This window comes from Microtus ochrogaster, unplaced genomic scaffold, assembly GCF_000317375.1.
Source record: "Microtus ochrogaster isolate Prairie Vole_2 unplaced genomic scaffold, MicOch1.0 UNK17, whole genome shotgun sequence".
In the NCBI taxonomy this organism is placed as follows: domain Eukaryota; kingdom Metazoa; phylum Chordata; class Mammalia; order Rodentia; family Cricetidae; genus Microtus; species Microtus ochrogaster.
Genome location: NW_004949115.1, coordinates 3,067,119 through 3,089,564, shown reverse-complemented (window position 1 = coordinate 3,089,564; position 22,446 = coordinate 3,067,119). Strand labels below are relative to the sequence as shown.

At 35.9% G+C, this 22,446-nt stretch overlaps 1 protein-coding gene across 1 annotated transcript in view; it reads left to right on the top strand.

Annotated features, from left to right (window-relative positions):
* Positions 1–22,446, top strand: part of Tbc1d8b (TBC1 domain family member 8B) — a 76,323-nt gene that overhangs the window by 5,163 nt on the left and 48,714 nt on the right. Inside the window, exons 2-7 of the mRNA XM_005367365.3 lie at positions 7,254–7,364; positions 9,771–9,889; positions 11,213–11,438; positions 12,239–12,479; positions 16,775–16,982; positions 17,786–17,950. Coding sequence (XP_005367422.1) covers positions 7,254–7,364; positions 9,771–9,889; positions 11,213–11,438; positions 12,239–12,479; positions 16,775–16,982; positions 17,786–17,950 — 1,070 coding nt within the window. The remainder of the gene's footprint in view (positions 1–7,253; positions 7,365–9,770; positions 9,890–11,212; positions 11,439–12,238; positions 12,480–16,774; positions 16,983–17,785; positions 17,951–22,446) is intronic.

The window sequence follows — 22,446 nt, the reverse complement described above, 5'->3', positions numbered from 1 at the left end:
TGTGCAAATGCACCCATCTTCATTAGAAGATTCAAAGACCGCACTGACTTTATTAAGCCTGTTTCTTTTACCTTCTTTGATCCTTTAATATGTATTTGGTTTCTTTACAGATGTAATTCTTTTTACAAATAAAGGCTTAGCATATTCATCTGTGAAATGAAGATAACGTCTTCTCTATCTCAGATCACTATAGTGTTAGTCAAATGGGTTTTGAAATCGGTAACAGTCATTTCATATTAAATGATACTTTAGGTCCTGAAAAACCAAAGAAGTCAGCCTCAGTCCTGTCTCCCTCTCTCTTCCTCTCCCTCTGTCTCCCCACTATTTTTGCCCTAGTAATTATTTTTTGTAAATTCTTCAATAAGTAAAGATTTCAGTTTGAGAAAGAACTGTGTATGCGTGTAAAAACTTCTAGTTTTCAAGTATATGTCTTTTAAAATGTTCAAGGATGAAAAACACAACCTAAAATTATTTTTATTAACTGCTTTCTGAAGCTCTTAGTGTAAAATTGGCAGCGTTCAAAATGCCATGTGGCTATTGGGTTAGTCTAAAATAAGCACTCACAGTTCTGTTTGCAGGGCTTAGGTCTGGTAGCACAATAGTAGAATCAGGAAAATGTACCACCTCTGTTGTATTTGAATATATTTTTTATTAAGTGCATTGCCAGTTTACTAACTAGTTTTCTCATTAACTTTGAATGAGGTTGACATTATAAAAAATTCAGTAAAGGTGTACTGGCCAGACTTTGTAAGCATGGCAGCTTACAATTAAAGAATCAGCTGTAAGGTTACAGCAGTTATTACTGTGGACAAAATTTCTAACCAGGCATTTTACAAAGACTAGAGATGAATCTTATTTGTAATTAGAAAGTTCATTTACATCATTCTTTTGCAGCTAGAGCAGTGATGTCTTAAACAGTGCCCTCAATCTACTTTATAAACATTTGTTTGTGTGTTTGTCTACTAAGCTAGCACATTGGTAATGAACACATCAAAGTTTGCTTTCTGTTGCTGTGATAAAACACTCTGACCAAAACCAACTTGGGGAGGAAGGGTTTATGTCATCTTATAGTTTACAGTCCATCATCTGGGCAGGCCAAGGCAAGAACCCAAGGCAGGAGCTTGAAGCAGAAACCAGGGAGAAACACTGCTTACTGGCTTGCTCCCAGACCTTTACCTTTCTTATAGCAGCCCAGGCCAACCTTCCTAGGGTTGGCACTTCCCACAGTGGGCTGAGTGCTCCTACATCATAAACAATCAAGAAAATTCCCCCCGATGTTCCTGCAGGCTAATTTGATGGAGGCAGTTCCTCAGTAGCTGTTCCTCCTTCCTAAGCATATCAAGTTGAAAGCCAGTATTAGCCATCACAAGCACGATCTTTAACTTGTAGCTGTGTCAATGGCCTTTTCTTTAACATCCAACCCTTTATAATTCCTAGTTTGATAGAATTATAATATCAAAAATTAAAAGGTTATTAAAAAGAAATATTTAATTTTTGAACAAAAACCCAATTATTTAAAATGGGTAAATGTAAACATATATACACCATTTTAATATATATATATATATATATATATATATATATATATTCTCTACTGTACAAATAATACCTAGGTCAGTGCTTGCATTTGTAAGAAGGATCAGTGTATTTTTTATCACAAGCGTAATTTAATAATGATGTGGTATCCAAAACAACTAGTCATCTTAGACTACATTAAAAGAATTAACTAGAGATGGTGCTTAGTGTTAGAATGCTTACCTAGCTTGCACAAGGCTCTATATACTGAAAAACACAATAAAATATTCATGGAATCCGTAATATAATGGTCTATGTATGTTCAGACCTTATCTGGAATCGAGGTGAGTTTGTTTTGTTTTGGAGGTAAGTCTCAGGTAACCCCAGGTCTTGAACTTCCTGCATAGCTGAGGATAACCTTGAACCTGTGACTGTCCTTCCTGCCTCCAACTCCAAAGGTTGGGATTATAGAAGCTACCATGTCTGGCTTAGTAGTCATGTTTGAGTGACACTTTTAACCACTATATCCAGGATAGGTATGTAGTTGGTGAAAACTAAATTGCCCTTCAAAATGGAAAGAGTTTAAGACACTGACAACAGGCCATTAAACAAAGCACAGAGTCATTCTACACACAGAGCTCTATGTACAGATCATAAACCCAAATAGCAGGCCCTGGCTGTAACCTTGGCAAATACAATTCCTTTTGTATTTTAGAAATAGGCAGCCTTGGAGAAGTAAAGTCCAGGGATACTGTATAGGAGGTCAATGTGCTAGAGGTTAGATTATATGACCAGTCAGGATATTTTTCATTTCCAAAGTCTGTGGTTCTTTTTCCAGTTAAAAAGATTGGCTTGTGGATAGTAATTATTGTTCACAAAAAAAGTATCCTTTGAAAACCCTCATGTAACTTGGCATTTTTGGTAATTTTACTGTGACATTTAATAAAAGTATAACTCACATTAATTAATGAACTTATTTCCTTAAGAATGTGGGTGTACTATCCACCAAGGCCAGCTGGCCTGGGTCTGAAAAAGCCTGGGATAAAACCGGACTCGCTGAACATAGCAGACAATCAGGACTACTGAGAACTCAAGAACAATGGCAATGGGTTTTGATCCTACTGCACATACTGGCTTTGTGGGAGCCTAGGCAGTTTGGATGCTCACCTTACTAGACCTGGATGGAGGTGGGTGGTCCTTGGACTTCCCACAGGTCAGGGAACCCTGATTGCTCTTTGGGCTGATGAGGAAGGGAGACTTGATAGGGGGAGGGGGAGGGGGAGGGAAATGGGAGGCGGTGGCGGGGAGGAGGCAGAAATCCTTAATAAATAAATAAATTTAAAAAATAAAAGAAAAGAATGTAGGTTTAACTTGCTTTTTTCAGGATGCTACAAAAAACCAGGGTCTGTAATGTTGATTGATATGTTAGTTATAGTCATTAGAAGGATGATTTGCGTATCTTTATATTCTGAAATTTCTTATTCGGCCATGCCGCTGACAGTGTCTAGTCTATTGTGAATTCGTGGTAGTTACAAAGGTTTCCCATGAGTAGGCTGATTCGGGGCCTTCAATGTTCAGGCAGGCACATGATGAACCTCTGTGTATATGGAGAAGCAACCCAAAGTTGTTTGTTTATTTTCTTGTACTTTTAGAACTCAGGCATTGGCACATATTAATTCCTGTATGGCTTGCAGGGACTGATGATGATTAGAGCTTAACGAGCTTGAAGAGTTCCCCAAGTGACTAGAAATGTATTCTAGTGCTAGCTTCCAAATTACTTGTTGCATAGTTTCATATTAACTACCTAATTCATGCACTTAGAAAATCCTAACAGTTTCCTTCTATATTATGTAAGACATAATGCCGTCAACATTTCTGTTGCCAAAAAACGTTAGCCTTTCTTGTCAGTGATTTTGACCACTTTGTCCCTAGTGTCACAGCCCATCAGAAGATTGTTGTGTCACTTAGGAATGATTTTGTGGCCTCTCGTGTCTGTCCTCTCTTCCTCCTCAGATATCCACATGCCACTGTTCTTTCTGCTAAACTTTACCCATTTAGTTTTCGCCAGTTCTTCTAACACTACCTTTCATAATGTGTGAATAAGGAAATAACAATTGTGCTAGTTTTATTAAAAATTTCATGAATAAATAAATAGTTTTCCTTGCAACTATTTTTTTGTCTTTCCAAATGTTGTTTAAAATGAACCTCTTGGAAGACAAGTGTCAAATAAAGTGGCAGTGCAACTGCCCTGTTGTAAATGAATACTTTTCCGCCTTTGAGAAAGGATCTCAGGCAGCCCAGTCTGACCTCACACTTGGCATATAACCAACGCTGGCTTTGAATTCCTGCTCTTCCTCAGTGGTGGGATTCCAAGTGTGCACCCCACATCTAACTTTTAGTAAATACTTTCATAAGTTTCAATTTTTTTATCCTGACAACTTCATCAATTTAATATATGCATATTTGTATACATATGAATTGACTTTTCAGCCAATCTTACATATTTTATATTTGCTACTTACTCTTTGGTATTGGAAATATTTTTTAGGCTCCTGCCTTCAAATTGAGAACATTCTCCCTTTCTTCGTTTCCTGCGTAATTTCACTCCCATTACTCTGAGAAGACTATCTGCATATGTTTAGCTCCTCTTTCCTTGATCCTAGACCAAATGTCCAGCTTCTTAGGGCTTCTGCTTTGATGTTTAATTACCTTTCTTTTTCTTCTGAAATCCTCTGATATTTCCCTCCTCATTAGTTGAAGTATAATCATTTCCTCTCTCTCATTACCAGCAGCTCTTATCCAGTACCTCCTCTTAAATAGTATTTGTCTAGATTTTATGATTCTTGGTGCTTCAATAAAATCTTCCATTCATACCTTACTTTGATTTTCCTTTTGCAGTGCTGAAGATCAAACCCTGGGCTCTTATGTATGCTAGGCAAGCACTCTGCTATCAGATCAAATCAGCTCGATCCCCAACCCACACCCTAACTTTTGACTGTACCTAAGTAACTTCTTTCCTTTATAATCTACATGCTGCCATTGCAGAAGTCTTCGTTTTAAAAATCCTGCTTCATTTTCTTATGTAAGGGTTGAAATACCTGGACTAGAAAAGCTTGCCATTATACAATTTTAAAGAGGCTTGATTGAAGTCCACTAAAGGGTGGTATCCTAATTTGAAGCATACCAATAGGCAAAACTTTATCCTGCTTGATTTTGTTATTAATTTCTTTTTATATAAAGAATTTTTCTTCAGATTATATCATTTCCCCTTCCTTTTCTTCTTTCCATACCCTCCCATGTACCTCTCCTTGCTTTCTCTCCATTGTCATTTGTATGTATATCTTCAGGGCTGAACATTTGGTTTTCAGGTCATATATATTTTCTTTTAAAATTTATTTTAAAAAAATTATGTACAGTGTATTTTGGCCATATCTTTTCCTCATACAACTCCTCCCAGATTCTCTTCTCGTCCCTATATACCCAGCTCCATGCATTATCTCTCTCTCTTTCTCTCTCTCTCTCTTTATCTCTCTTTCTCTCATAAAACAAATGCCAAACAAATGTTTAGATTCGTTTATTATATGTACATGAGTGATTTTCCTGCATGTATGTCTGTGCACCACATGCATGTCTATAGATGGTTGTGAGCCATCATGTGGGTGCTTAGTCCTCTGCAAGAACAGCCAAGTGCTCTTAACCACTGAGCCATCTTTCCAGCCCCCAGAAATCTTTGTTGAGAATTTTTCCCACTATCAAAATCCTTGATCATATTACTGACATTATGCTATATTTGTGACCCTTTTGTTGTATTTTTAGTCCCATATCCACACTTCTATCTTTTCAGCTGAGTCAAATTTCCCTTTCTATCTTCTATTCTCCAGTTTGCTTCCCTTCATGATTGTAACGATTTTCTGTCCCATATATGTCTGCTTACTTATGTTTTCAATGAAACCTAATGGGAAATCTGAACTCTTTACAAGTGGATCAAACTAGAAGAAGAGCCAAAAGCCTGGTTTATAATTGTTTTTAATTTTTCCTGAAATTACACATGCTGAATTAAAAAGACATGCTCATAGAGCAAAACTGTCTCTCAGCCAACCAAAACTTTCAAAATAGAAAAGTAGATGTGTATATTGGAACTATTCCATAATATAATAAGGTAATACCTTATGCCTTATTGTGCTTATAGTTAACAAGCCCAGTGATAGGAAACATAGTTACCCTCAGAGACCTTATATTCCAGAGAAGGAGGCACATATATTATATATGAAACACTTAGAAAGTAGTTGTAATAACCAACCTACTAAGTAAATACTCAGTTCTGGAGTCTAGAGTTTAAGTGTTATAAGTATTCAGAGAACAGGGGAAACATTATTGCTTGGCATCGCTACTAATGATTTCATAGGGGAAGTGGATCTTAAAGGAAATATGCAATTTGGATTAGCTGGACTTAGCTAGAAGACTTTTGTTAACATTTCTCAGTAAAAAGATAATTGTTCGGCAACGACCCATGGGGAAAAATTAGCCAGCTATTTAAGAAAACAGAAAATTTTGTTCCAGGAAGTAGTAGGGAATATAGTCAGACAATTACAAAGGAACTAATTGAGCAAGAACCTTGAATTCAAAATTGAGGATTTGGAATTGTTGAAAAGAAAATCATTTTGCTGAATCATTCTTAATAATGAAAATTTTACCTTCAATTTACATATTTAAGATGTTCTTATACAATACAAAAATGCTAATATTGAATGTTTCACTGTGTGCCAAGCAAATTGCTTTAAGCTGGTAATTCTCACCTTGTGGCTTATGAACCAGTTGGGGGCTGAATGACCTTTTCACAGGGGTAGCATTAACAAAATTAGTTGTGAAGTAGCAACAAAAATAATGCTCTGGTTGGAGGTCACAACAACATGAGGGGGGATATTAAAGGGTCGCAGTGTTAGGAAGGTTGGGAAGCCCTGCTCTAAGTGGTGTCTCCTTTCACCTTTATGGTGCCCTTTCAATGGATTCTTTATTGTCACCCTTATTTTACAAATGAGGGTGTAGAGATGGAAACTACTTTAACAGGCTCAAATTGGAGTAAGTCACAAAGCCAGAATTCATTCTCACATAGTCTTTGGTACTAGATTCTTGTCTAATAAATACACAGCCTTCTTAAAGAACTTCTTAAGTACTGGAAATAAGATATTTGGACAATTGAGCCTTGCATGTTTTTATTGAAAGATTATTTTCTTAAACACATCTTGTTTTGATAAATATTAGTCTTTCCATTACCCCAAATATGTATTTCTTGTTTGGTCTGTGTTATGTCTGGTTAGGTGGGGGTGTTTATATGTGTGTGCATGTGGTTGGAGGCCAGAGGACACCCTTGGGCATTGTTCTGTAGATGTCATCTATTTTTTCCCTTTGAATTGTGGTCTTCTGTTGGTCTGGAACTCACCAGATAGGTTGGGCTGGCTAACCAGTGATCCCCAGGGACCCAACTTGCCTCTGCCTCTCCAGTAGCGGAATTACAAAGTATGAGCCATCATGTATGGCACTTTTAATGTAGGTTCTGAGGGTTGAAATCAGGTCCCTGACTGAAGTATCTCCTTATCCTCTCTATATATTGACTTTGACAAAAAAGTCTCAAAAAGACCCTTTAGAGTAGAATTTTTTTAAAAAAAAATAAGTTCATAAATTGTCATTTGAATTGATATTTTTTATCTCTTATAAAGTTTTTTTTTCGATTATCACAGGGCTTCTAGTTGGGACTCTTGATTCTGTCTTAGACTCTACTGCCAAAGTGGCTCCATTTCGCATCCTACACCAGACACCAGATTCTCAAGTTTACTTGTCAATTGCATGTGGTAAGTACGATTGTTTAAAAAGCCTTACAGTTCAAATATAAGCAAGATACTAAGATAATTATAGCAGAACTCAATGAGCTTCAAATTCCAAATTGAAGAGTTAATAATTACAGAAATGAAAATACTTTTGCTTGGGCTGGAGAGATGGCTCAGCAGTTAAGAGCATTGCCTGCTCTTCCAAAGGTCCTGAGTTCAATTCCCAGCAACCACATGGTGGCTCACAAACATCTGTAATGAGGTCTGGTGCCCTCTTCTGGCCTGCATGCATACTCACAGACAGAATATTGTATACATAATAAACAAATAAATTTTTTTTAAAAAAGAAAATACTTTTGCTAAAACATTCTTATTAATGAAGATTGTAATCTTATTTAAATGTATAAGATATTCATATCTAAAAACAAAATCAACTAATATTGAATGTTGCTGTATACTAAGCATTGTTACAAGTGCTTTGTATGTAGGAAAACTGAATATTCAAATTTCCTTATACTCCTCAGTTGTTTTAAGATTTGGAAGCAAGTTAAATGCAACTGTTCTTTGTGAGACTAGCAGTCCCACTTCCCTTTAAGAATGATTACAGGTTATTAGGAAATTAAAAGGCTAGTGATCAGGCATTGGTTACTGTGACTGCCACCTGACTCCTTTATAAACTTAGTAATTCTTTACCAAACTGCTGGGAAGATTGGACCTTCCCCATTAAATACCAGTGTTCTTTCTTCTTCTAATAGTAACTGAGATAAGGAGAACATGGTTATGGTAAGCCCAAAACTTAAAGATTCTTCCCTGAAAAAGTAGAAGTCTGACATTTGAATTTTTTATTTACATACCTGATGTTTCTCAAAACTTTGAAATATAACTTTGAAATAGAAAGAATGATTTGCAGGTACAGCTACATTATCATTCATACCCAGGTGGTCCAGAGCTTTCCACAGAGTGTATTGTGGGTAGCATGGGAAAGAGATTATGATGAGTCTTCCTAATGATACAAATCAGAATAATTTTAACTCATATGCAATATTTGTCTTTCATTTCTATGTCATTTTATGTCCATTGTAATATTGAACAAAACTAGAATCTCATATTTATGGTCTTTTTAAATATTGACTGATCTCTTCTTTTCTCCTCCCCCTTTTTCTAAAGAGTGTGTGTGTGTGTGTGTGTGTGTGTGTGTGTGTGTGTGTGTTTGAAAAAATACACACGAATTTGTAGACACGTCATGTTTGTGAACATACAGCATACAATTACATTTATTAGGATGTGTAACTATGAAAGAAATTCCCCTCTAAATTTCCTTTAGTCATCCTGCTAAGTCTGTTCTCCTAACTCTTTTAAATTACATTCTAGCAAAACTAAATGCAGATAAGATTAAGAGAATTTTATAACCTCAGTTCTGAAACTTATTAGTCAAGATGGTTTTGAGAACTTTTTTCTACTTTAAAAAAGTAAAATCTTGCTATTCTTGCAGATGAAACTGATATATAAGTATAATTCTTATTCATAAGATGAATAAATATCTAACTGGATTATAGAAAATGAACAATTTTGCAGTGTCAATAAAATTTTACTGTGATCCTCTCTATATCATGGGAACATTCTGTGCAGTCAAGGTTATTTCTTTTTAATGATATCTGTATAATCCATATTTCCAGAAAGATTTTTAAAGATATTTGGTAATAAGAGAAGTGGGGCTGGATAATGAAAGTTTCTCCAAGTGAAAGCAAACCTAACAATAAGAATATTTAATATAACCCTCAATAAGACAGCTAAGACTGACTGGTGCAATAGGTCTTGTGGTTTAATATTGCCACAAGGTTTCTGACTTTCATCATGCAATGTCTGTAAGTTTGCTGCGTGTTTTAGCGAATTCACTGGCTCTTACCAAAGGGTTTGTATGTTTAGTAACCATATTAAAAAGTCCACATTTGTACAGCAATGTGAAGGAATGTCACATGCTTACTATTTTCAGTCTTGAAGAATTTAGACACAATGCTAGTAGTTGTATTTGACCAAGGGGTAAAATGTGAGTGTGTGTGTGTGTGTGTGTGTGTGTGTGTGTGTGTGTGTGTGTCTGTGTTTCCTACATGTTTCTTTGTAAAGATAATGGTTTCTTCTGGGCACTAATTACTGTTATCTTATTTTCCGAATTTTTATATTTCCTTATTAGTTATTTTTCTCCCATTTCATTAAGTATTGTATTTTTCTATTTCTAATAAATTTAATTCTATTGTTTGTGCTCATATATTCCGATGAAATAGATAATAAATATATTAATTTCTATATAGCCATCTTTTGTGAAAGTGACCAAGTAGTTTCATTTCCTTTTAAACTAAATTTGTTTGAATATAAAGAGAAGGTTTATTAAGGCGTTTCCCTTGAATCATTTTTCTCTATATTATTAATCAGGGGCCAACAGAGAAGAAATAACAAAACATTGGGACTGGTTGGAACAAAATATAATGAAGACTTTATCAGTGTTTGATTCAAATGAAGATATTACTAATTTTGTACAAGGCAAAATAAGAGTAAGTGGAATGGACGGGTGAATAAAGAAGATGTGGTATATATTCACAGTGGAGTTTTATTATCCAATAAAGAAGAAATTATATAATTTGTAGACAGTGTATAGAATTGAATATAACTATGTTAAGCAAAAAAACCTAGTCTCAAAGTCAAGTAGCCTGTGTTTCTTTCATATGCAGAATTTAAATTCTACATCACTCACACAAAATGAAGGATGCTGCTACTTGGAGGAAGGAAGGGAACTAACGGGAACAGAGAGAAATGGGGATAAAATGAAAGACAAAAATTACATGTTTCTCTCATACACAGATTTAAATATATATTAAAATTTAGATTATAGAAATAGAAATACTATAAAACAACAAATATTGCATGTTTTCCTCATGCACAAATTTAAATATGTATTAAAATCTACATCATATATATGCATGTGTATATATGACATTGAAATTGGGAGTGAGAAGGGATCTGTGGGAATGGAGACAGCAGGGGACAAGAGAGGGTGATGGAAGTGAATTATGTACAAAGTACAATGATGTGCATTTATGGAAATGTCATAATTAAACCCACAGGATTTCTCACTGTAACAGTCCTGGCTGTCCTGGCACTAGCTCTTGTAGACCAGGCTGGACTCGAACTCACAGAGATCCACCTCTGCCTTCCAAGTGCTGGGATTAAAGGCGTGTGCTACCATTGCCGGCTTTTTATATATTTCTTAAACAATAAGAAATTTTGAAAATTAACTTACCTTTAGTTTCATCATTACTTAGTTGGTATGAGTTCTGAGCCCTCAAAATGTGCATGATTCCAAAAGAGAATAAGTGATATGGATGTATTCTGTAAATGGAGCCCTAAAATGGAGTCTTCTTCAGGAAAGATTGGGGTGACATAGAAGGTCATCCTTTTACTGGCACTTTTTATGCCCTTCAGAAACACATGTCTGGATGCCAGGATAAGTGCTTCAAGAAATTGTGCAATGGCTTGGTTTTGGTGCTCTCGTGAACATTCCCAGCGGGGTTTTCATTTCACTGTCGCTTAAATAGGATTTTGAACAAAGCTTTTGTTTATTCAGAAGATGTTTGACACCTACATTTGTGATAGCTTCTTATAAAGGAAAAAACACTGCTACAAAAGTAAAGACATGTGCTCACCTCTATCCTAAGAGAAGTATGCATATGCAGACATGTATACATACAACCTATATATCCATAGAGATCTATTTGATCAATACCTAAAATGAGAAACTTAAATCTGTACTTAAATATGAAAAAGATTTTTGTTGCTAGGTGATGGTAAGTTTTCTGAAGCTATTTTATCTCTTCCAGGGACTAATTGCTGAAGAGGGAAAAGATTGTTTTGCTAAAGAAGATGATCCTGAGAAATTTCGAGAAGCTCTTTTGAAATTTGAAAAATCTTTTGGTTTACCAGAACAGGAAAAATTAGTAACGTATTATTCCTGCAGTTATTGGAAAGGACGGGTTCCTTGTCAGGGTTGGCTCTATCTAAGTACCAACTTTCTGAGTTTTTATTCTTTCTTGCTAGGATCAGAAAGTAAGTGTCTGTTTATTGCTTATCATGGCTTTCAATTTTCTCAATGACCTATCAACTCAGTGGTGTTAAGTTCTGTGTACAGTAATGAGATTGATATTGAAAGTAATTAAATTATATGTTCACATCAAAGAGGTTTCAACCACAGAAAGAATTTAAGAATCTCTGTGTAACACAGGGAACAATTAAAATGTGGATTGAAAATCTTAGACATAAATTGAGTAGCAGATGAATTTTAAGCGATAAGAAACTAGTATATAACTACTTCTATCTTCTTAGAAGCTGCCTGCTTGCTTTCATATGTTTTAATTCTTGTTTTAAACATACAACATAAAGTAAGCCATTGTACCTCCTGATCTACATCTCATTTTGCAGCCACAAAGGATCAAATGGTATTATTTATAGCATATGTATAACTTTTACATCAATGGTTATAAAATGAGATGATTATATATAAAAAAACAGATTTAAACATCACATCAAAATCTTTTCCTAATTCTTTAAAATGGTATCTGTCCCAAGTATTGGATACATAACTCAGTGGTAGCACATGTCTGGCATGCATAAGGCCTTGGGTTCAATCCCAGCACCATTAAAAAGAAAAATCAAAAAGTCAAGAATATATACCTGTTTTTTAGAATCACTGATTATTATATATTTATTACAATGCTTCAAAATCTTAATTAACTTTGACTTCTAAAGTACTGTATTATTTTTCCAGTGGTCATGATAAAAGAACTGAATTCTGAACATAAATCAATATTGAAAATGTAATTGCACTTACTTGCAATTCTTATTTGCAGTTAAACTCATTATCTCCTGGGATGCAGTCTCAAAACTAGAAAAGACTTCAACTGTTATACTAACAGAGAGTATTCATGTATGTTCCCAAGGAGAGAATCACTATTTTTCGATGTTTTTGCACATTAATGAAACATACCTTCTTATGGAACAACTGGCAAACTATGCCATAAAGAGACTTTTTGATAAAGAAACATTTGATAATGACCCAGTCCTTGATGATCCTCTACAAATTACCAAAAGGTATTTCAATATTAATATTTACTTCTCTTTTCATCTCTCATTTGTTGGGGATATGGGGAGTCATGCATGCCCAGGCATAGGGACAAGGTCAGAGGATAACTTGCAGAAGTCAATTCTCTCCTTCCACAGTGTGGTTTGTGGGGATCAAGCTCAGCTCCTCAGCCTTGACAGCAAGCACCTATACTCTCTGAGCCTTTTCACTGGCCCCAATATTTACATTATATAGTATTGTTTGGCTGTAAGAATGGTTTAATAATGATTAACATTAAAAGATAAATACTCTATATTATATGATAGTTTTTTCTTTGGCATTGCTCATTGATGTTTATATTTGTAAGTTTATTTGAATACATTTCAGAACTACTCCTCCTCCATGAAATTTAATTCTAATATATAATGGAAGTTAGGTTTGGAAATTATTTTCTTAATTAAATAGGATTTATATTAGAGTATGTCTTCGTTCTGGTTTCTGTTGCTGTGATGAAACACCATGACCAAAGCAACTTGGGGAGGAAAGGGTTTATTTGTCTTATGCTTCTTTATCTCTGTTCATCATTGAAGGAAGTTAGGACAGGAACTCAAACACGGCCAGAGCCTGGAGGCAGGAGCTGATACAGAGGCCGTGGAGGGATGCTGCTTACTGGCTTGTTCTCCATGGTTTGCTCAGCCTGCTTTCTTATAGAACCCAGGACCACCAGCCCAGGGATGGCACCACCCACTATGGGCTGGGCCCTCCCCCATCATTCACTAACTAAGAAAATGACAGGCAGTGATGGTGCAAGCCTTTAATCTCAGCACTTGGGAAGCAGAGGCAAAGTGAGTTCCAGGACAGCAGGGGCTACACAGAGAAACCCTGTCTCAGAAAAAAAATAAAGGAAAGGAAAGGAAGGAGGGAGGAAGAGAGGGAGAAAGGTAGGAATTAAGGAAGGAAATGCCTCACAGGCTTGTGTTCAGCCTGATCTCATGGAGGCAGTTTCCCAACTGAGGATCCTTCCTCTGATGACTTAGCTGTGTCAAGTTGACTAGTGAGCACAAGGTAATTTCCAAAATGTAGAGAGTTTAATGTGGTTAGGTAACTCTAAATTTGTCTCTTTGTAGTCTAGATTATTTAAGTTCTAGAGTAGTTAAGCATATTGTTTAATTTTAAATTAATTTAGTGATACTATTAACATTTTTTCTGTAGAGACAACTCCCCTTCAGACTGGAGAAGTCTCTTAAAGTTCCCATTTCTCAGAGTCTTTGTTTGCTTCTGTCATTTCTTCCTCTGTGGGCCCTTATTAGGAATGAATGAAATGTGTGGTGGTTAAATATAAAAGAACTACACAAGTACTAATCATTATTAGTGCCTACATCAGAAGTATCTGACTAGGTGGGAATGGGGGCATGTGTATCTAGTCCCGGTACTTGGAAGGCTGAGGCAGGAAGGTCATTAGTTCTGGGTCAGCCTGAACTCTATAGGGAGGCCTTATCCTCCAGGAGGAAAAAGACTGACTGATCATTGTTCATCATTATATTCAGTTTGCTGAAAGTGGACAGAGCCCTTTTGTCTACTCAACACTTGACTGAAAGTGTTGAGTAGTCAGACAGTTGACTGAAAGGGACTTGGCAAAGGGGAGGAAGAAAGAAAAACATTCAGAATTAGCTAGTGAAAGTCATTTGGGGCAAGAAAGGTGAGGATATAGCCTGGGAAAGTTTAAGAGAAACCAAATTCAGAGCCTTTGGATAGACTAGACTAAGTGATGTGGAGGTTTGTCATATACTAACTAGGCCCGATTGGGTAGCTAGTCATTTCTCACACAGGTCCTAAACTATTCCCAGCATTCAGATGCAGAAAGATTACTTGATGAGTCTGTAAGCTGAAGTTTTATACTTTACCAAAGTTAGGTCTCTGCATGTTTTACAAATGGAACTCTTTCATTGCGAATTTAAGGCTCAGGGCTGGAGGGATGGCTCAGAAGTTAAGAACACCAGCTCCTCTTGCAGAGGCCTGGGGTTTGATTCTCAGCAACCATACAGTGGCTCATAGTTGCCTGTAGCTCTTTTTCCAGGAGATCTGATTCCTTCTTCTGACCTCCATGGGGACTAGGTACACAAGTGGCAAACAGACATACATGGAGACAAAACATTCATACAATAAAAATAAATATATGATTTTTTTTAAAGAAAGGACTTAAGGCTGGAGAGATGGCTTAGTGGTTCAGAGCACTTAACTGCTCTTGCAGAGGACCCAGGTTCAGTTCCTAACACCCACATCAGGTGACTCACATCCACTTGTGTCTCCAGCCAAGGGATCTGCCATGCCCTGGCCTCAAACATCTACATGCACATGCTCCAAATAAACTCATATGGGCATACCCACATTCACCAACAAACACAATTTAATGATCCTCTTCATATTGCATTAATGTTAGGCATTTGCTTTTGTAACGTTTTTCCTCGATTGACCATGAGAAACATTCTTTTAAAAATGATTTTCTTCTCCTTCACAGGACCCCACCCCTAGGTTAAGAAACACTAGTAATTAATGGCTGCTAAGAAAGGGAGAGCTAGTTTTCCCTGGGGATGAGCTCTTGATTGGTTCACTAATACCAAGTGGTCAGCCCTAAAATCATATGCGTGCAAGTAATACTAGACAGATGCAGGAAGTTGTATTTATTTATTTTTTCATTCATATATATTAATATATAATAAGGAAAAATATATATAATAAAGAAAAAGGGGCCATAAATTTGAGAGGATGATGGGAAAGGGTGGGGCTGGAGGGAGGGGCGATATATTTTAATTAAATATAAAACTGGGGGACTGGAGAGATGGCTCAACAGTTAAGAATACTGACTGCTCTTCCAGAAGACTTGGGCTCAATTTACAGCCCCTACATAGTGGCTCACAACCATCTGTAACTCCAGTCCCAGGGGATTCCAACACCCTCTGGCCTCTTCAGTACTGTGTACACATGATACACTGATTCATAGGCAGGCAAAACCCCCATACACGTAAAGGTAAATAAAAAGGGGAAAGAATCCAAAATTTAAAAAAAAAACCTTTAAAAAGTAAATTTGTTTACCTTACATGTCAATGAATTGTCCATTACCAAGTCTTTATTTAAATATTTATTTAAATGAGCATTTTGAAAGCCACATATATCTAAATCTCTTTTTTTGGTCAGTTAAGAATAAACATCTTCCTGAAGAAGTCGTCAGATCCCATTTGTAACAGAGCATCTTTATTGCTTCCGTTTGCTGTACAAATAAGTGCTCTATAGTGGGAACAATCTGTGAGCACGATTGCAAGCATTTAGTGTAGATCCATTCATGCGTTTTTAATAAAATCAACCTGAAAATGTTTGCAGAAATAGGGCTCAACACAGCAGACTCCTTTTCCTTTTATAATAATGTGTCACAGAAACTTTTCTATTCACACGAATGGACTGTGTGATAAATCATCCATTTAGTAATAGTGAAATAACCCACCAAATTCCAACTTAAGTAGAGTAAAACTTTACGTGGGTTTCTGGTTATATATATCAGGATTAATTTGTTAGACATGATAAAGTACTACACTTTCAAACAGTAGGTGCAAGAAGGCTGAATTTAGTTTCCATTTAGCTGGCTTTGAGTTAGGCATAATTTTCTTACTACCCCAGATGGCATTGCTGCACATGGTATTTAGTGCTCCTGGAAAAATCATGCTGTTTAGAGCAACAGCTTCGTATTTATCTATTTATCTGTCAGTTAACAAGGTTCATCTTTGTTTACCAACTCATGTCCCATGCCCAGCATGGTGCAGGCAGTGTTCTGTTCTGCTCCAATCTTGGATGCTTTAAACAATCTTGCAAAATTCTGCCGAACTGAATCTTGATGTTCCGTTTTATACTCTGCTTTTCCTCTTTGAACTTTAATGCCACCAATTTCAATTACCTAATCTTATTTATATAACTTCAGGATTTTCTAATAAACATATATGTAAATTACTGTATTCCAAGGTTGGTTTTCACCATTATTAGTGTTATAATACTGGTCCTTCAGAAAATCACCCCTAACAGATTATTTTGAGACCTATAGTTCTCTAACTTTTGTGCATCTTAATTTATGAATAAAATGAAATTGAAAAAAAAAACAATAAATGAAATGATCAGGGATCTGTTATTTTATTTTTCCATATAAGAATTCATTCAAGAACATACTACTTGATGTTTAATCTTTATGCTTTATGGTTTCTATTTATTAAATCAATATGGATATGTGTATACTTTAGAATTCATCATTTGAGCTTTCTTTCCCATTTCTTTCCTACAGAGGTTTGGAATATCGGGCCCACAGTGAGCAATTCAAAGCCTTTTTTAGGCTACCCAAAGAAGAAACTTTGAAAGAAGTACATGAATGTTTCTTATGGGTACCGTTCAGCCACTTCAGTACTCATGGAAAAATGTGCATTTCAGAAAACTACATCTGCTTTGCTAGCCAGGATGGGAATCTATGTAGTGTAATCATTCCATTACGAGAGGTAATATAAATTTCGGTGCATCTAACTTTGTAATTCATGGCATACCCTTTCATTCTGTGAATTAGCAAAAGGCCCAGTAAATGTGTCCTCTTAGCAATGTACAATAATCATTGAAGTTCAAAATTAATTTTCAAGTTAAAAACACTAGCATGTGAGATCCTTTTAATCTCCTTTCAGCAAAGCTTTGCCAAAAGTGAAAGTGGGAAAAAATTTGAAAGCAGATAAAGGTTTAGAGTGCCACAAAATAAACTTGATCATTCTGACCCTTAAGATCACCAAAATTTTTTTTTAAATATTTATTTATTTATTATGTATACAATATTCTGTCTGTGTATATGCCTGCAGGCCAGAAGAGGGCACCAGACTTCATTATAGATGGTTGTAAGCCACCATGTGGTTGCTGGGAATTGAACTCAGGACCTTTGGAAGAGCAGGCAATGCTCTTAACCACTGAGCCATCTCTCCAGCCCCAAGATCACCAAAATTGACTGTCACATTTGATGTACTTGTTTAGAAAGAATGGATTTGGAGACTTTCATGACAGTGAAAAATCAGTACTCATCACTGATTGTTTTGTCTATGTTGTCAATTTTAAAGGCCATATTACTCTAGCTTTTTCTTTGAAAGGTAAAATAACTTGAAATGAGAAGATTTGTATCATCATTAGCACAGATGTCTCTCTGAGTAAGTCATACCCCAGACCAAAACTTTCAGCCATGACAGAGAAAGCCAAACACATACTATCTTAATGTGTCAGCACTGGGAGAAAATGTGATTCACCTATTTCTCTTCTTACTCTCCAGGTCTTAGCTGTAGATAAAACTGACGACTCCAACAGATCCGTCATCATCAGCATCAAAGGAAAAACAGCTTTTCGTTTCAATGAGGTTAAAGACTTTGAACAACTGGTGGCAAAACTCAGGCTCAAGTGCCGAGCAGCTTCAATTCAATGTGACCTTAGTACAGAGGTAATTTCTATAGCCATCACATAATTTTGCAGAAAAGCTTGTGTTTAGAATAGTCTATTCTTTTAAAAAGGAATTTATAGTAATTGTTCTATTTGTACCTTTATTTCTTATTATAAAAGCCTAAATCTAAAGAAATTATATACTCTATACTATGCACAGAAGTAAAAATTAAGGACTTTAACGTGTTTAGGAACTAATACTTAAGAAATACTATTAATTTGATCTTCCTACTCTACATGCTGTTTTTCAGTAAGCACAACTTATATGTTCTTCCAACTTGACTTTTAACCCAGTCTATGTTTGGAGAATATAACAGGACCTTACTGGGGCTGAAGAGATCGCTCAGTGGTTAAAGAGTACTGGCTGCTCTTCCAGTGGACCTTGATTCACTTCCCAGCCCCCACACTGGTTGGGTCAGAACCACCTGTTACTTCTGTTCCAGGGGAACTGGTGATTTCTTCTGGTCTCTGAAGTTATTGAATGCACATGGTGCACATACATAATATGCAGGCAAAACACCCATCTACATAAAGTAAAATGAAAAATTAAAAAATTTCCTCTTATTACTACAGAAATGCAATTTTAAACCATAATTAATATTTTAATGCCTAAATATTCAGCTTTACCAACAGAATTTGATTCTAGGAAGAACAGTGGCATAGGCATTTACTAGCAAAGTATTACGGGAGGGGGATGATGAGATGGCTTCACAGGTACAGGGACTTGCCACACAAGTCTGACAAATATGATTCTTAGACTCTAAAGTAAGGACGAAAGAGAACTAACTCCACACACACAAACACAAGAATAAGTCGATAAAAATAATTTTTAAACACAGAATGATTTTTCTATGAGTTTTAAATTATAAAAATATAGCGATGATAAATACTCTGAACAAAGAGTAGTTAGGACCTGATCTTTAATGTCTTTCCAGGAAAGACAGACTGATTGAATTCAAATGAATTTTCAATTCAGAATCCAGGAGCTCTGTGTTTTTACATAATTATAAAATGTATAGAATTGAACCATATATTTTAATTAAGGATTCAAAGGTAAATAATCAAAATTGACTTTGCTGGTTATATTACTTTATTTAGATTGACATAGAGAGCCCTTTCTCACTGTAGAGTGAAGACTGAAAATATGACAGTTCATTTATAGTGCAGTATTGGTAGATGAAGCCTTCCCTCCAGTAAACCACGGTGTTTTCATTTATGTCATCTTAGTACCGGGTGCAGAATCTTCATGTAGGCCACGAAGAATTTTTATTGCCCATACTTTCACATAATTTTTTTCAAATTTCCTTATCCAGAATACTCCTTAGCTTGATGTGAAAACACAAATGAAATCTAATTAGTCTTGATAATTAATACTCTCATATAATTGCTTATATAAAATTTGTTATGTCCTTACTCCTTCAGATTTAATCTGTGTTAGATCCAGTATTCTGAGTATTCTTCCCTTTTCTTTAATGTATTTGTCTCTGTAATGTGGGAAGAACTGCAATTTCTTTCTTGGAAGCCTCACATTCCTCTGATAGCTGAGTATCTGCCATTGTCAAGAAAAGATTTTCTTTCAAAATGTTTCCCATTTCTCTGGATACATCAGAATGCTAAAGATTTCTAGTTTTTCTTACCCATTTTAGAGGCTTTGGTATAGATACATTCAGAAAGCTTACTAATCAGTATAGTAGTTTGCATGGTAGCATGATTTTGAATTCTCATATTTTATTTTCATTGAATTTTAAGTCTCTCTCTCTCTCTCTCTCTCTCTCTCTGTGTGTGTGTGTGTGTACTCTTGCATGAACACACATGTCTTAGTGTTCATGTGGCTATCATAGGACAACTTGTGGGAGTCACTTCTTTCCTTCCACCATATTGGTCCTGGTGATTGAACTCAAGTCATCAACCTTGGGAATAGGTACCTTTACCTGCTAAGCCACTTCACCAGCTCAGAACTGAAGGTTTTCATCTTAGCAGTGATGAAGAATTTTGACCCATTTTAGTATTATCTGTATATCTCTAGCTATATCTATATTCATCAAAAAATTAGTAAAGAGAAAGCCTTTTAAAATAAGAGATAGGGGCTAGAGACATATCTCAGAGGTTAACTACTTGTTTAGAATGGGTAATATCCAGCATTAAATGCCTAGCACTTTTTAAAAAAAGCCAGTGCAATTTGATTTCTAAATAACAAAAGTTGTTGCTTCATTCTTCTATAGCTATGATCAACTTACCTAAACAATGATAAAAATGCACTGTGTAATTTTAATAAATCCAGTGACTTTTATACTACAAAACTCTTAAAAATCTAAATCCCAGAGTCTAAATCAACAAGTCTAAATCTCAGTATAGAAAGGACTGCAGGAAGTTTGTCCTTTATCATATGAGGACATAAATGCCACCAAAAGTAATTGGGATTATGCATAAGCACCAGCTCTGTCCAAATTTTAACAAGGTATCAATTACAGTGTTCCATGGTTTCGTAAGTTACACTAAAACCTGGGTGCATGAACAGGTTTTATAAAATTCTGACCAACTGCTTAAAAATATATTAGTCTTGTTTTTGAGGTATACAGTAAAGAAATATTACTAAATTTTAAAGCCACTAAATATGAGAAAATTTGACTCTTTTAGCTTAGCTTGGGGCTAGATTAGAAAGCACTGCTAGAGCTCCTTTTAAATTGCATTACAAATTAATCCTGACTATAGAACAGTGGTCCTCCGCCTATAGGTCTCAACCCCTTTGGGGGATCGAATGCCCCTTTCACAGGCCTCACATAATAGACCATCAGAAAACATAGATATTTACATTAAAATTCATAACCGTAGCAAAATTACAGGCATGAAATAGCAACAAAAGTAACTTTATGGTTGGTGGTCAACACAGCATGAGGAAATGTATTACAAGGGTTATAGCATTAGGAAGGTTGAGAACATCTGCTCTAGAATGTCAAGAAATGTCGAACTGGTTTTATGCCTTACTGTGTTTAGATAGGCAAATTTCAACAAATTATCAAGGCATATGTAAATGTATCTAACTGGTGCTTGATTTTGCTTTAATTTCTATGTTTTTAATTATAAGTATTGAGTTCCAGGAACACTTATTCTTGATAGAATGATATATTGCCCAATTCTAGAATTGCAAATAAAAGGTGATAGAGCTGGAGCCTGTAACCCCAGCTACTGAGAGGATAAAGCAAAAAAAAAAAAAGAAAAAAAGAAAAAGATTGCAAGTTTAAGAAGACCCTATGTAACTAAGGGAGACCCTGTTTAAGAATTAAAAAACTAAAAAAGACTAGGAATGTGTGTGTCTCAGTATTACTGCACTTATTTAGCATGTATATATCCCTGGATTCAATCCGTATTTAAAAGACAAGGGAGGTTTCTTTTCACCAAGGACATTTATCTTACTATTATTAATACATTTTATTATTTGAGGACTTCATACATGCATAGAATGTATTTTGATATATTCACCCTTACTCCTTGTTACTCCTCTCAAATCACTTCCCAACCCCTCCCAACTTCACATTTTTTTTTTCTTTTTTTAAAGAACCTACTGAATTCAGTTTGTGCTGCCCATATATGCATGGGTGTGGAGTCATCAGCACAAAGAAGCATTTTTGATGAGGAATGAGAGCTGTACTAATGTATAGCTATAAGAATATGTGTTTAGAGGCAACTTCATATTATATCATTCATTTAGCCAAATAATAGTACTAGGTTCACGCTGGGACCTATGAGCTTCCCCAGCCATGGGTTCTTTGTCACATTTACAGTGCTAGCCATATGTTTATTCTTTTGGAGTGGGCCTTGAATCCCATCAGAAAGCAGTTGATCACCCCTGTGATATTTGCGCCAATACTGGACCCATCAGTGTATATTACTAGGCCACTCACAGGGTTCACAGCTAGATAAAACTGTTGATATATTTCTCCCTCAGCATCCTGAACAGCAGCACCTTTTGGTACTATTCAAGGTACCCAGTAGGGGGAATTCTCCCTAGGCACTACTAGCTTAATTCTGCGTGTCCATGAGCACAGTGTGTGGTGCTCAGGAGCAGCAGCTTTAGCATCAGGTAGCCTGTACGTTTAGGTGTCTCTAGGATAACTTAGGAAAGTAGCCTGGCACTGGGCTGTTTATTTGAAACCCATGGCTTCTGGGAAGAACGTTTTCCCTTGTGCTGAGTAACTCCAAGGTGTGTGTACCCTCTCATCACCTCTTCCATTTAATATCACCTGTGTTCTACTATTTTTTCCCCGAAGGAAAGCAAGAATACAGACAGAAATAGTAGTTAAACCCACATAACTGATTTTTGCTTACCTTAAGAATAAGGCAATACTAGCTAGAGACATCCCTCTTTAGGTAAAGGCACTTGCCACCACGTCTGACACCCTGATTTTGATCCCTGGTGGAAAAGGAAAATTGAGTTCAGCACGTTGTCCTTTGACACAGACACACACACACACACACACACACACACACACACACACA